General features: G+C 43.9%; 1 protein-coding gene across 7 annotated transcripts in view; it reads right to left on the reverse strand.

Annotated features, from left to right (window-relative positions):
• mbtd1 (mbt domain containing 1) overlaps positions 1-15,122 on the reverse strand; it is a 44,348-nt gene extending 29,226 nt beyond the window's left edge. For all 7 annotated transcript variants that reach the window (XM_078401495.1, XM_078401492.1, XM_078401490.1 and 4 more), the window contains exons 1-6: positions 15,064-15,122; positions 10,736-10,937; positions 6,971-7,104; positions 5,150-5,267; positions 2,492-2,574; positions 474-591 (exon numbers count right to left, since the gene is read on the reverse strand). In XM_078401495.1, the coding sequence (XP_078257621.1) occupies positions 474-591; positions 2,492-2,574; positions 5,150-5,267; positions 6,971-7,104; positions 10,736-10,937; positions 15,064-15,084 (676 nt within the window). In that variant the 5' untranslated portion in view covers positions 15,085-15,122. The remainder of the gene's footprint in view (positions 1-473; positions 592-2,491; positions 2,575-5,149; positions 5,268-6,970; positions 7,105-10,735; positions 10,938-15,063) is intronic.
• Between the last annotated feature and the right edge of the window lie 816 nt (positions 15,123-15,938).

The raw sequence follows: 15,938 nt of genomic DNA on the forward strand, positions 1-15,938 counted from the left end.
AGGGTCTCGACCCGAAACGTCACCCATTCCTTCTCTCCTGAGATGCTGCCTGACCTGCTGAGTTACTCCAGCATTTTGTGAATAAATACCAAGGATTTAAAATGATCCTTGATTAATTAATATTCATGGCTTCAGCAAACAGGGCATCGAGTTATGAATGTTAAATGTTCCACTGCACTCCAGAAAACAACACAGCACGCTTACTATCAGTTGAAAAAAAGTGTAACAAAAAAGAACCCTTAAGGAATTCCACTTCTTGATTGTAGCTCAATTTCTCAAAGTCCCTAGTCTCAACAATCAGAGGCAGGGCACAAGCTTCTCCATATTGTTTCTGATGTTTTCCAATTTAGAGAACACCAATATCTTACCAGGAAAGGATAGACAATCACTTTTCATCTGCTGCAATCACATCAACAGTTCTAAATTAACAATGCCTCAAATTTACTGTAGCTGAACCTAATGTTTGCTTGTACCTGCTAACTTGATGATGCCAGCAATCCAGAAGACTTTAGTTGGCAAGTTGCAATCGGTGTTAGGGACCTCCACTCGAACACCTTCTGCTACATCTCCCCAGTGAGTTCCCATAGGTACCTGTTCAATAACAAGAGGAAGTAGATTGAATTTATTGCCTTCCATTACAGTGAGGAATGTGGAATCCACTGTGATGGATGTTTATGTTAACTTTTATGTGACTGTGTGTCTTGTTGCTTTTCACTTAGTATGGCTATATGGTAACTTAAATTTCACTGTACCTTAATTGGTACATGTGATAATAAACTGACCTTGAAACCTTGAAATATAGTTGTGGGTGCAGTACTAAAGTCAACAAACACTTAGCAATTAAACTTTTTTATTTTTTCTCTTTTACACTCTTTAATAACTTGCAATTGTGGATATCACTATAATCATCTTGAGATGCATACAAGTACAAGATTAAAAGTCCGTGCTGGATGCTTGTTTCAGACATAAAATTATGTACATCATGACAGCTGATAAAATAAACAGTCCCTTCTTGTGACAACCAGACCGTGGTAAAGTTTCAACAATAATTACTTCAATGAGCCAAGCCTTGAATGAGCCAAGTAGAGGGATTGGAGAGAAGTGGAAATAAAAGGAAGAAAGGAAGAGAAAGACCGAGAAAGTCTAAGGCTGGGGGGAGAGTCGAATGAAAAGTTTGATAGGATGCACAATGGGAATCGGTTGGACAAGACGACCTGGGGCCACGGCCAAAGCAACAGAAGTTGTTCAAAACTGATTACAGTGAAGAATTATAATTGAAGGGTCAGATGACATCAAAACCCCCGTGGTTATATCACAACCTATAAACAGGATATTTTTAAGATGTGCATTCAGTGTTTTTAAACACTCGTGGTCCACATGCATTAAATTACTGGTCTTTATTACAAATTCACTCACTGACAGCTATCTATTAACCCACACACTAATTATAGCCCTTCAACATTTTCGTGACTATTTCACAATTGCAACTGCAAAGGAAACAATTATATCCAATGGAGCCACATTTGTCTCTTTGGACGAACAGTGTAATTAAACAACTGACAATCTGTGCGAAACACAAAGGATTACGCACTCAGTTACCTGCACCAGCAGAAACTATCAGTCCAACAGTTGTTTTACAATTCAATGAAATCATGGCAATTCCAAGTTTCAAACTTTTGATCAATGTTTTCACCAGACTGATGTGCTTATCCTACTTTCACAAGCCCTCAGGTGACAAGAGTTTCATGATTGCAATTCTAACTGAGGAGGCTCTAATGTTATTGTTCCACCTTTCTCAGTACCCCACGCTCCCCACCATCCACAGTCCTGGCACACTGAATGAGATCATCCCTTGATCGTCTATCATGGCATCACAAAGTGTGCCCAGAAAAAACAAACAGATAACGCAGTAAGTAGCATTTGTGGAGAGAAAAGCAGGGTCAACATTTTTGGTCAATGAACCCATCATTTAACCCCGGAGATTAATTTTGAACCTTCACTGTAGCTCCTTTTAATGCCATATAATATCATCCCTAAGGGCAATGAAACACTCATAGAGCAACTGGAGCACAGTTTGTTCTCTCCAGACTAACACGATGTTTGCTCCCTCTGTACCTACCCATGCAACTGAATAAAACCAATCAATTCATAGAGAAAAGACACACAGAGCTGAAAGTACTTTGTGAGTCAGGCAGCATCTCTGGAGAACTGGAATGGCAGTGACTTGGTTCGGGAAGCTTCTTCTGAAGAAGGGTCCCGACCCGGGGAAAAATAAACACCGATCCATGTTCTCCACATATGCTCTCTGACCAGCTGAGTTATTGCAGCATTGTGTTAGTTATTGTGTCTTTTTTGGTAAACCAGCATTTGCAGCTCCTTGTGTCTACATCAATTAATGGAAGTTCACTTCTACCAATGTGCTGAACTGCAAAACTAATCTCAGTGGTGATTAGTGTAATAAACAGCTAAATAAAAACAACATTCTACTCACATGTTTGAAACAGCTTACAGGAGCGCCAATGAATTTGTTGCTCCAAACATAGTGACCCCAATCAAATCCTTCCACTGTGACTGCTGTAAAATAATAACAATGTTGTGAGAAAACACGAGAGATAGAGATGGTATCCCAGGTAATGGGGCAGACAGCAGAGGTCCCGTTTGTCCTAATGCAAGCAGTTCCTGGCCACAATAACACCCCAAACCACATCAGCCATGACATGCACAGCATTTGATATGAGGTTGGAGTGCAGATATCCCCCATCTCAACCTAATCTACCTGCCCCTTCAACATTGGTACACAAAAGATCAATGGCTGGCAAAGAGGTACAGGAATTCCGGATGAACAGTACAGTAGTGTGGTTGCCCACAACGGCTCAAGACTGACATCTCAGTACTGTTGGGAAGCTCCAATCCCTTGGATCAGGAGCAGGAAAATTGCTGGAACCCATTATTAGGGAAATCAAGAAGGCTCTCAGAAAATAATAACATGATTTATGAAAAGTAAGTAATATGACAAATCTGTTCAAAATTTGAGGTAGCTACAGAAACAAGATAAATCAATTGATTTGACACATTTGGCTCTCAGAAACTCTTCAATAAAGCACCAGGGAAGACATTCGTAAACAAAATAAGAGCATGTAGAGGTGTGTACTGAGGACTGGCTCACAGTGGAAAAAAAACAATAAATGAGTGATTGTATGGTTGGATGATTGTGAACAGTGGTTGCCGTAGGAATCAGCAATGGCATCCCAGATGTCCACAATCTCCCTCAATGTCTGGACAAGAGGACCAAGTGTAATATATCAAGTTTGCTGATAATGCAAAACTTGTTGGTGGACAGGCCAAGCGGGTAAATGGACCAATAATATAGAAAACATATCCTCGTGTACTTTGGAACAAAGATAGAAAATGCTGAATATTTTCTTTAAATGACGAGAGATTGAAAGATATTGGTATTCACAGCAAGTTGTACATTGCATTCAAAGCAAGTTAGTGTCCTTGTACACAAATTGCTGGAGGTTCATGTGTTGGCACAGGAAGCAAATGGAAGGCAAATAGTACACTGGCTTTAAATATAACAGAATGAGTACAAGAGTACAGTCATCTTGCTCCAATTATTTTGGGCTCTGGTGAAAAAAGCACTGTTACATATTGTGTGTCTAGGCTCCCTGCTTGAGGAAGGATAAAATTGCTTAACTTTAAATATACCTTTCCTCAAATATACCCACCATTCAGAAGAATGAGAAGTGATCCCATTGAAACATGCAGAAGTCTTTTAGGGGACGAAAAGATGAGTTTTTTCCTTTGCAGATGCCTCAAAAATATCAAAAATTGGGGCTACTCAGGACGAAAATATGTCTTTACCCAAAGATAATTAATCTTTGTAAATATCTATCCGAAAGGGCTGGGAGGCTCATTTGATGAGTATAATTAAGGCAGATCAATATATTTTTTAATATTAGGGGTGTTAGGAGATATAGATTTCATTTCGGAAAGTTCCTCTGTTTCTTATGACTCAACTGTTCACTAGGCTGCAACAAAACTTGGTCTTACACCCAATACAGCAAAGACACAGGTAATGAAGGTCCACTCCAAAACCAGCAACCCTATCTTCATGCACAGCACTGCCCTGGAGGAGGTAGAAACATTCACATACCTAGGCAGTGTTGTGGACACCACCAGAGGGGCAGATGCAGACATAAAAAACAGAATCAATAAGGCTAGGGTGGTGTTTAACGTTCAGGAAGATCTGGAGCTCAAAATACATCTCAATCAACACCAAAATACGCATCTTTAACTCAAATGGGAAGCAGGTAATGCTGTATGGATCAAAGACATGGAAAACAACAAAACACACAACAAACAGGCTGCAAACATTCATTAACACCTGCCTCAGGAGAATATTAAACATCTGGTGGAGAGACAAAGTAAGCAATGTGGACCTGTGGAAAAGAACAAGCCAGGATCCCATTGACTTACAAATTTGAAGGAGAAAATAGAGTTGGATTGGACACACCCTCAGAAAACCTGCCACAAACATCACCCGGCAAACCCTGAAATGGAACCCCCAAAGAAAAGGGAAAAGAGGTCGCCCTAGGAACAGCTGGAGAAGAGGTGCCCAGGCAGAAGTGTCTGGGAGTGTGCTCAACTGGGAAGATCTCAAAAGAACTGCCAACAACCGAGTGAGGTGGAGGACATTTGTCAATGGCCTAAGCTCCCTAGAGGAGCAAAGGACTTAAGAAGAAGAAAAACTTCACTGGATAAACTCAGAGGAAGCAAGAGATATTTTTTTTAAATGGTGCTTTGCCCATTCACGAAACAAAGAAAAATATGCCTAGCCGTTCACTAATTTCAGCGTGCTCCTCCGATATATTATCTTCACAGCTGGGACACGAGTTCACATGTAATGCAAAGCTAGACCAGCCAGAAGCTACACTTGCAACACAAAGCTAACAGCTGCGTAAAGTACATATCTTACTATATAACATAGACCATATAAGGGATAGAGTACTCAAAGCATCAGGATACATAGAATAATCAAGTGGAAAATTATGCTAAATATATAAACTATTGCTAAACTGTAATGTTTCCTCTCGAACCCAATGATTTACTGTGAGCCACATGCAAGGTACCAGAGATGATGTGTTACCTGCTTTACTCTTGGTCTGGTTCTGCTGGAGGCTTGCCTGGTACTGTGCATAGGCTGCGAGTTTAGCCACTAGAGGCTGTTTCTGTAAAACCTTTGCCTTTTTTGTTGGAGGTTTTCCCTGTAAAAAAAAAAGAACACAAGTGAAAGAAATGTAAAGATGTGAATTAGGAGGTGGATTAGTTCTCTGTCTCTCAAGCTTGCTCCACCAGTTAAAACAACCATGGCTGATCCAGATGCAACATTACAATCCAGTATACCTCCAGTAACCTTGCACCCATTTGCTTATTAAGCACCTACCTACCTTTGCCATGAAAATATACAAAATAATCAGTTTCCATCATACCGTGCAAAAAGTCACACTGATCCACACTTTGTGAGAATACACACCTTAACTATCTTTAACTGGAAAAATTTATATTTTTCCGAGTGTTCCCTAGTTCTACTTTGGGGCTTGTATACACTGGAATTTAGAAGGATGAGAGGGGATCTTATTGAAACATATAAGATTATTAAGGGATTGGACATGCCAGAGGCAGGAAACATGTTCCCGATGTTGGGGGAGTCCAGAACCAGGGGCCACAGTTTAAGAATAAGGGGTAGGCCAATTAGAACGGAGATGAGGAAAAACTTTTTCATCCAGAGAGTTGTGAATCTGTGGAATTCTCTGCCTCAGAAGGCAGTGGAGGCCAATTCTCTGGACGCTTTCAAGAGAGTTAGATAGAGATCTTAAAGATAGCAGAGTCAAGGGATATTGGGAGAAGGCAGGAATGGGATACTGATTGTGGATGATCAGCCATGATCACAGTGAATGGCGGTGCTGGCGCGAAGGGCAGAATGACCTATGCCTGCACCTATTGTCTATATTCTCCCACAAGAGGAAACATTCTCTCCACATCCTTCGTGTCAGGCTCATCAGCAGATGTTAAATGTTTTAATGTAGTCCTCTGCAGTGGATACAAGCCTGGTCCTTCCATTCTTCCCACATTAGATGGATGCAATTTCTGGCCCAGAACACCAAAGTAAAAAACATAATCAGAATTACTGGCTATACCACTAATTCTACATCTGACTTGTTAGCAGAAATCACTCCAGCCCGGCAAAGTAATGAAATGTACTAGCCCCGAGCAATTAACATTGTAAAACACAAAAAAGTAGTTTTGTAGTTTTAGGTGAAAAAGTGATAGGACAAGGAGACAGCAGATTGAAATGCTGCCGAGAACCATGGATAATTGTTGCACTTAATTAACAGATGATTATCAGTCACTACTGAACGCTAGCAGAAATATGCAGAATCGTTAGAACTGCTGTTACTGTTATTGAACAATAAATCCTTGCAGATGGCAAAAATGCAGTTGTCCACTATAGATTCAGCACTAGCTTGTTGGATAAAGTGTGAAAGATATGGTCCAAACAATCAATTACTGTCACAACTAAGCAAAGACATTTCGGAACTCCATAAATAATGAATGTACTAGAAAATAGGTTCTTTATAAATGGATGATTAATATCTCAAGAAAGACTAACTATGTTATTTTAAATTGTGATTAGTATGATGGCTTTCATGACAAAAACCACAGTTATACCCATTATAAAATCCATTGCAAGTTAGATTATAATTCCACTTGAAAGAGAGAAAGAAATTGTCGGAGAACTTTGGACCTGCTTGGGAACCAATACAATTTCAGAAACCAAGCTTCACTGACTAAATACTGTTGCATTTGGAGAACTCTGGCTCCCATTCATGTGATATATTTGGAGTGAACTCAGCCATGCGCACAAGTAAATCAAGTCTATACAACATCTTGGAAATGGAAAAATTACCTGAAGTCGTGCTAAAATGCTGGCTTTTTTTGAATTGGACGAGTAGCTTCTGGAGCAGGAAACACTGCAGAATCTTTTGGTCTTGGAATAAAAAGCATCTCTCACTCCAACCATTCCACACATCTCACAGGTGGCTGATGAAGATAGCACAAGAACAAAATAAACATCAGAGGAAAGGAGCGCACTGTTGACATGTACAGTCTGTCTGTTATAGACAATAGACAATAGGTGCAGGAGGAGGCCATTCGGCCCTTCGAGCCAGCACGGCCATTCAATGTGATCATGGCTGATCATTCTCGATCAGTACCCCGTTCCTGCCTTCTCCCCATACCCCCTGATTCCGCTATCCTTAAGAGCTCTATCTAGCTCTCTCTTGAATGCATTCAGAGAATTGGCCTCCACTGCCTTATGAGGCAGAGAATTCCACAGATTCACAACTCTCTGACTGAAAAGGTTTTACCTCATCTCAGTTCTAAATGGCCGACCCCTTATTCTTAAACTGTGGCCCCTTGTTCATCACAATTCATCACAAATTACATTTGTCACACCTTGGGCTAGAACCCGGCTCCTTAAATTCAGAGACATAGGTGCAGTCACGCTAACTGGGGGATAGTTCAAATTGCTAATTGACCAAGTTACAGAAGACACAAAAAGCAACCTCAACATAACCACAAAAGGACATGAGTGTGCATTAAGTAACTGCCTCAACTGGCTTTTGGCATTCAGATATGCCATAAAGGAATGGAAGGGACAAGAACAGTAGCATGTTGCAAATCTAAACTGTTAATGCAAGTGTTAGGCACTTTTTTTAAAATGGTTTAGTGCTTGGCCCCAACCCTTGTCTTGCATTTGTTAAGCCAGCCAGCTGGTAAAGATGAAAGTTTTTAGCTACTACTCTTAGATCCAGCAGACTGAGCAATGGTGTACTTGAAGATTGACACAAAATGCTGGAGTAACTCAGCGGGAAACGCAGCATCTCTGGAGAGAAGCAGTCTGAAGAACGGTCTCAACCCGAAACGTCACCCATTCCTTCCCTGCAGGGATGCTGCCTGTCCCGCTGAGTCACTCCAGCATTTTGTGTCTTAGATTGAGCAATGGAATTGCCACCAACAATAAAAGGCCTATAGCTCAGTATCAACGTCCCCAAGTCATTAACCCCTATGCATCAGCCACTGTGGATGCTGGTGGGACAGATGAACATAATAAAATAAAAGCAGCAGTGAGCCATTTAACCTCTCATGCCTATTTATAAACAATAGACAGTAGGGGCAGGAGGAGGCCATTTGGCCCTTCGAGCCAGCACCGCCATTCAATGTGATCATGGCTGATCATTCTCAATCAGTACCCCGTTCCTGCCTTCTCCCCATACCCCCTGTCTCCGCTATCCTTAAGAGCTCTATCCAGCTCTCTCTTGAATGCATTGAGAGAATTGGCCTCCACTGCCTTCTGAGGCAGAGAATTCCACAGATTCACAATTCTCTGACTGAAAAAGTTTTTCCTCATCTCAGTTCTAAATGGCCTACCTATTATTCTTAAACTGTGGCCCCTTGTTCTGGACTCCCCCAACATTGGGAACATGTTTCCTGCCTCGAACGTGTCCAACCCCTTAATAATCTTATACGTTTTGATAAGATCTCCTCTCATCCTTCTAAATTCCAGTGTATACAAGCCTAGTCGCTCCAGTCTTTCAACATATTTCAGCCTCAAAGCAGATTGTGGCTAATCTTGTACCTCAGTGTCACTTAGACAATAGACAATAGGTGCAGGAGTAGGCCATTCGGCCCTTCGAGCCAGCACCACCATTCAATGTGATCATGGCTGATCACGTATCTGCATCAGCCCCATATCTACTCAGCTCAGTCTTGTATATACTTGATGCATAATAAAAGGGATAACCTGCCCTTGTCTTAATACCAAATTATTGTCTTTCTTCCGCCATAATAAAGGTGCATGTCAAAAATAAACCTACAATATTTCTGCAGTAATACGTTTTTTGTTTAATCATTAATTTTATTGTTAAACAAAAGTCATACTAAAAATGCAGCAATAATGATGACACTGCTGCCAAAGGCAGATGTCTCTCCCTGTGGAGGGTGCTACATTGTTTGGGCCAGAACACCAAAGGCTGAAGATAAATTCATCAATTTCAACAGATGACAGATGATTAACCGACAACTGGATCCAATGTAGTCAGATGCTGCCTAGAAGTTATCATCACAGTAATGGAGATATTGAATTTCTCCCCAATATTTTTCAACTGCTTTCAAGCCCTAACATATAAGATGTATCAATTAAAGGAAAATAAGGTCATAATATTTAGAAACAAAATTTGCCACCTTTTCCAAATTGCTAACAATTCAACGCTTTAAGAAACTTGCTACATGTATCAGCTACCAGGGCGATCGTAGAGATAGGATGTAAAGTATCTGCAAAAAAATCTTCAAAGCATCTGCAAAATTTTCCATTTGTCTTGCTTTAATTCCAAAGCAAGATCATCAAGATTCCTACACTGTGAAACTATACCCACGAAGTAATGAGTCAAGATTGCACCAAATACAATTGTCAGGAACCTTGGAATCCGAGACTTCCACTTCATTAGCCAAACCCAATTCAAACCAAGTTTAATTACAACTGATCTCCCGGTGGCCCAGCACTTTAACTCCCCCTCCCATTCCCAGTCTGACCTCTCTGTCATGGGCCTCCTCCAGTGCCATACTGAGGCCCGCCGGAAATTGGAGGAGCAGCACCTCATATTTCGCCTGGGCAGTTTGCAGCCCGGTGGTATGAACGTCGACTTCTCCAACTTCAGATAGCTCCTCTGTCCCTCCCTTCCCCTCCTCCTTCCCAGAGCTCCCTCTATCTTCCTGTCTCCACCTATATCCTTCCTTTGTCCCACCCCCGACATCAGTCTGAAGAAGGGTCTCGACCCGAAACGTCACCCATTCCTTCTCTCCCGAGATGCTGCCTGACCTGCTGAGTTACTCCAGCATTTTGTGAATAAATCAAACCAAGTTTATATGGACTGTAGTCTTAAGTGATCAATACTCTTCTGCTTCTCCACAGATCGAGTCATTCAGCATGGAAACAGGCCCTTCGGCCCAATTTGCCCCATCCGTTACCTGCCTGCATTTCACGCTAAATATTACCTATCTATGTACCTGTCCAAATGATAGAATACCAACTAATGCCAGAATCTGTTTCTCATGAAACCAACCTACAATGTCATAATCAATGAACCCACTAATAGGTTTCATGAATGAACAAGATTACTCCAAAAGTGCTTCCCACAGCTGACATTAAAAGTCCCCTTTATCAAAGCAGGGTTCCAATAGTCTGATAGGATCACTCAACTTCCTACATCACCGATCAGTTTATGTTGCTTCTCCCCGTTGCTACTAGCTCATAAGAGTACAACGATACGATGAACAAACAACGGAATGGTCTAACAAGTTCATTTTGATGGCAACTTTTTACCAGTTAACGAATCTTGTCTAATTCACTCATTCTCACCCTGCACAAAACGCACATCAAGGATTTCATGCAAAGGAAGAGGAAATCAGCTTTGTGTGTTTATAGGGGATATGAATATTTTTAATAAACAGAGTTCAAATGTTGGTTAACTGGGTACCAAGGCATATAATACAACATTGTGAACAGAAAGTTCTCTATAAGGCAAACTCCGAACCACGCCACGGTACTCTGCTTGTCCCTTCACCATCCATGAGAAGGATGAGCCAAACAGCCAACAAGAAGTCTGGAACTGACCCATTCCAGATTTGCCATCTGGATACGTGTAGACTTGTCCATTAGTTTTGATAAGTGGAAGGCTAGCCGGTATTGAGGGCACTTCCTCTTCACTCTCATCAGAACTGGAGCTGCTGCTGGTGTCCTCACTGCAGCTGTCATAGCCGTCAAACATCCCAAATGAATCCCTCCTCTTCCTCTCCGACCGCGGAGAGTGCTCCGTCTGCAACAGATAATTAAACGTTTCATGAGGTGCACAACCGGAGTCTGAAGAAGGGTCTCGCCCATTTCTTCTCTCCAGAGATGCTGCCTGTCCCGCTGAGTTACTCCAGCATTGTGTCTACCACCTTAACAAGCTGCAGGTTCAGAGCAGGAGGGGCTGGGATGCTCACAGGCCAGGACTGTGACCGTCTTGGTAAGTTGGCTACCCAAACCAACCATTTACAAAAGACCCAAATGTATCTAGGGTGGTCCAAAGTCCATGTCCCACCCTCCACATCCCCCACCCGCCGCTTAGCACATACACCCAAGCATTGATTTGACAGCAAAGTGCAACAAAAATAACCTAACAATACTATTTTTGGTTCCCACAAATGGTTTCTGCCTGTGTTCTTTTCAATTTTGGCTCCCATAATTTGCTCATTCACTGCTTGGAAAAAGATAGGATCAAAGCAAACTTCAATTGTCCAGTTACTGTACTGCACTTTTAGAAATACCTAGTCAATAGACAATAGACAATAGGTGCAGGAGTAGGCCATTCAGCCCTTCGAGCCAGCACCGCCATTCAATGCGATCATGGCTGATCACTCTCAATCAATACCCCGTTCCTGCCTTCTCCCCATACCTCTTCACTCCGCTATCCTTAAGAGCTCTATCCAGCTCTCTCTTGAAAGCATCCAACGAACTGGCCTCCACTGCCTTCTGAGGCAGAGAATTCCACACCTTCACCACTCTCTGACTGAAAAAGTTCTTCCTCATCTCCGTTCTAAATGGCCTACCCCTTATTCTTAAACTGTGGCCCCTTGTTCTGGACTCCCCCAACATTGGGAACATGTTTCCTGCCTCTAATGTGTCCAATCCCCTAATTATCTTATATGTTTCAATAAGATCCCCCCTCATCCTTCTACATTCCAGTGTATACAAGCCTAATTGCTCCAGCCTTTCAACATACGACAGTCCCGCCATTCCGGGAATTAACCTAGTGAATCTACGCTGCACGCCCTCAATAGCAAGAATATCCTTCCTCAAATTTGGAGACCAAAACTGCACACAGTACTCCAGGTGCGGTCTCACCAGGGCCCGGTACAACTGTAGAAGGACCTCTTTGCTCCTATACTCAACTCCTCTTGTTATGAAGGCCAACATTCCATTGGCTTTCTTCACTGCCTGCTGTACCTGCATGCTTCCTTTCAGTGACTGATGCACTAGGACACCCAGATCTCGTTGAACATCCCCTCTTCCTAACTTGACACCATTCAGATAATAATCTGCCTTTCTATTCTTACTTCCAAAGTGAATAACCTCACACTTATCTACATTAAACTGCATCTGCCATGTATCCGCCCACACACACAACCTGTCCAAGTCACCCTGCAGCCTTATTGCATCTTCCTCACAATCACACTACCCCCCAGCTTAGTATCATCTGCAAATTTGCTAATGGTACTTTTAATTCCTTCATCTAAGTCATTAATGTATATCGTAAATAGCTGGGGTCCCAGCACCGAACCTTGCGGTACCCCACTGGTCACTGCCTGCCATTCCGAAAGGGACCCATTTATCCCCACTCTTTGCTTTCTGTCTGTCAACCAATTTTCTATCCATGTCAGTACCCTACCCCCAATACCATGTGCTCTAATTTTGCCCACTAATCTCCCATGTGGGACCTTGTCGAAGGCTTTCTGAAAGTCGAGGTACACCACATCCACTGACTCTCCCCTGTCAATTTTCCTAGTTACATCCTCAAAAAATTCCAGTAGATTTGTCAAGCATGATTTCCCCTTCGTAAATCCATGCTGACTCGGAATGATCCCGTTACTGCTATCCAAATGCTCAGCAATTTCGTCTTTTATAATTGACTCCAGCATCTTCCCCACCACTGATGTCAGACTAACTGGTCTATAATTACCCGTTTTCTCTCTCCCTCCTTTCTTAAAAAGTGGGATAACATTTGCTATCCTCCAATCCACAGGAACTGATCCTGAATCTATAGAACATTGAAAAATGATCTCCAATGCTTCCACTATTTCTAGAGCCACCTCCTTAAGTACCCTGGGATGCAAACCATCAGGCCCTGGGGATTTATCAGCCTTCAGTCCCATCAGTCTACCCAAAACCATTTCCTGCCTAATGTGGATTTCCTTCAGCTCCTCCATCACCCTAGGTCGATTGATCATTGATCTCCAACTGCACCATCCCCTTTGAAACTGTGATAAAATTTCAATGTTGACCCAAAATTATGTGTACCAATTAGTTGTAGAACCAAGAAACTGCATATTGCTGGAGACAAAGTGCTTGAGTAACTCAGCAGGTCAGGCAGCATCTCTGCAGAACATGGATAGGTGATGTTTCAGTTCAGAACCCTTCTCATCCCGACACGTCACCTATCCACGTTCTCCAGAGATGATTCCTGACACAGCACTCTGTGTATCCCTTATCCATGGGACACATAACAATGTGTCCATCTAAAAGACACTTAAACACCACTATTGTATCTGCCTACTCCACTCCGGTGGCGTGTTCCAGGCCCCCACCACTCTCTGAGTAAAATATTTGCCCCGCACATCTTTAAATGTTGCTCGTCTCACCTTAAAGCTCACCCACTCTATGTAAAAAAAACTTGCCCTGCACATTTCCTTTAAACTTTGCCCCTCTCATCTTAAAGCTATGCTTTCTGGTCTTTGACATTTCCACCCTGGGGAAAAAGGTTCCGCCTGTCAACATTATCTGCGCTTTATTATTTTAATTACTTCTATCAGATCTCCCCTCAACTTCCAAGGCTCCAGAGAAAACAACCCAAGTTTGTCCAGATGCTAATTGGTATACATAATACATCAGGTGTTGCAATGGATCTGCAGGTAGGGCTGGGTATTTGTTTGGAGCCGAGGGGAGAGAGAGTGTGTTAGGATGGAACCAAGGGAAGGGATAGTAGTAGGTTAGGGGACTAGGCAGCGATGGAGCCGAGGAGAGGGGCGTGTTGTGTTGGAGCCGAAGGGGAGGAGCAGTAATAGAGTTGGTGGAGTGTGTAAGTGGTATGTTCGGTGAGTTGTGATGGATCAGAGGGAAGGAGTAGTCAGGATGGTGTGGTGTGTAGGTGGTATAGTTCTGGTTCTGGTTGATTACTACACCTCATAAGTGGTTATCTCATGCAGTTTAGTTTACTGTCACGTACAGTGCGTGTACAGTGAAACACTTTTGTTGTGTGCAAATACGTGCAGGTTTGTAGGTTAATTGGCTTAGTGTATGTGCAAATTGTCCCAAGTGCGTGTAGGATAGTGTTGATGTGCGGGGATCGCTGGTCATAGAAACATAGAAACATGGTCGGAGCAGATTCGATGGGCCGAAGGGCCTGTTTCCACTCCGTATCTCTAAACTAAACAGTCAGTAGAAAGACAATACATGATTACAATCGAGCCATTTACATGATAAGGAAATAACATTTTGTGCAAGGGAAAGCCAGCAGTCAGTGACTTGTGATGGAACTGATGAGAGGAACAGTAGTGGAATGGTCTAGGTGTGTAGGTTGTATGGTCAGTGAGTTGTGATCAGAGGGGAGGGGAGGAGCTGTAGTAGAGATTGGTGTAGTAAAGTAGGTGGTATGGTCAATGACTTGTGATGATCAGAGGGGAGGGGAGGGGCTGTAGTAGAAATTGGTGTAGTAAGTAGGTTGTATGGTCAGTGAGTTGTGATGATCAGAGGGAAAAGGAGCAGGGGGAGGAGTGTGCTGAAAGTAAGTGTGAGAGTGGGAGTAAGTGGTGGAGAGAGAGCTATAGTTATCCAAGGCAGGGGAAGGGAGGAGGATGAGACAGAAGAACACTACGGGTCGGGGGGAGAGGGGGCGGGGGGGAGAGGGGGCGGGGAGAGTACCCCGATCCTCTCCCCATGCCTCTCCAGGGGGGTGGGCAGGGGGGGTGGGCCTGCCTGCCTGTCTCCCCACAGAGCAGCATCAGCAACAGGCTCCACACCACAGCCAGAGGCCCCGTCCTCTCTCTCTCTCTCTCCCCCGCAGGCGCCTCGGGAGCGGGAGGAGGAGGATGGCGGCTGGCGTGTCTCTGCCGAGGCCGAGGCACAACAAAGGAGCCGGAGCCGGGGCCGGGTCGGGGCTGACAAGCCCGAGGCGCCGCACTCACCACATCGCGCGTGTTGTCCATGGAGCCGCGGTGTGTGCGCGGCCCCAGCCCCGGCCCCGGCCCCGTTCAGCCCGCCCGCTCCGCTCCGCCCGCCGCGCCGCGTCACTGCGCCCGCTCCGCCCGCCGCGCCGTGATCCCTCCGCCCGCCGTGCCGCGTCACTCCGCCCACCGCACCGCGTCGCCGCGGACCCTCCGCCCGCTGTGCCTGGTTTCTCCGCCCGCCGTGCCGCGTCACTCCCTCCACCCGCCCCGGCCGTTTAATTTTCAAAACTCCTCTGCGGAATATCAACAAACATGAGCATAGCTTCCGGCTGCTGCGCACGCGCAGCCACCCCTCCCCCCCCCCTTGTCACGTGGCCCGGGGCTTTAACTCTCGCGCAGAAGTCGGACGCATGCGCGCCAGCGGGGGCTCGCTGGCGACCGCCAAAGATTTGCATTTGGACGGCGCCGGTCACATCCTCAGGACAGGTTTGTGTTGGAAGGAACTAAAGCTGCTATAAACCGAAGATAGACACACAAAAAGCTGGAGTAACTCAGGACATCTTTGGAACAGTTGCCTGAGATGTATGTTTATCTAAAATGTATCTAAATGATACATGTGGAACAGCATCCCTCTCCCCATCAGAACTGCCCCCTCCATCGACTCCTTTAAGTCCAGGCTCAAAACCTATTTCTACTCCCTAGCGTTTGAGGCTCATTGAGGAGGCGCTGTGAACTGTTTTGTATGTGCTGTTATGTTTGTGTGCTACTGAATGTTTCATTTTTTCCTTAGTACCTAATCAGATGTACAGCACTTTGGTCAACGTGGGTTTTTTTAAATATGCTATACAAATAAAATTGACTTGACTTGACTAAATGCATATGTTTAGTTTAGT

Source organism: Rhinoraja longicauda, chromosome 6 (genome assembly GCF_053455715.1).
Source record: "Rhinoraja longicauda isolate Sanriku21f chromosome 6, sRhiLon1.1, whole genome shotgun sequence".
Classification (NCBI taxonomy): domain Eukaryota; kingdom Metazoa; phylum Chordata; class Chondrichthyes; order Rajiformes; family Arhynchobatidae; genus Rhinoraja; species Rhinoraja longicauda.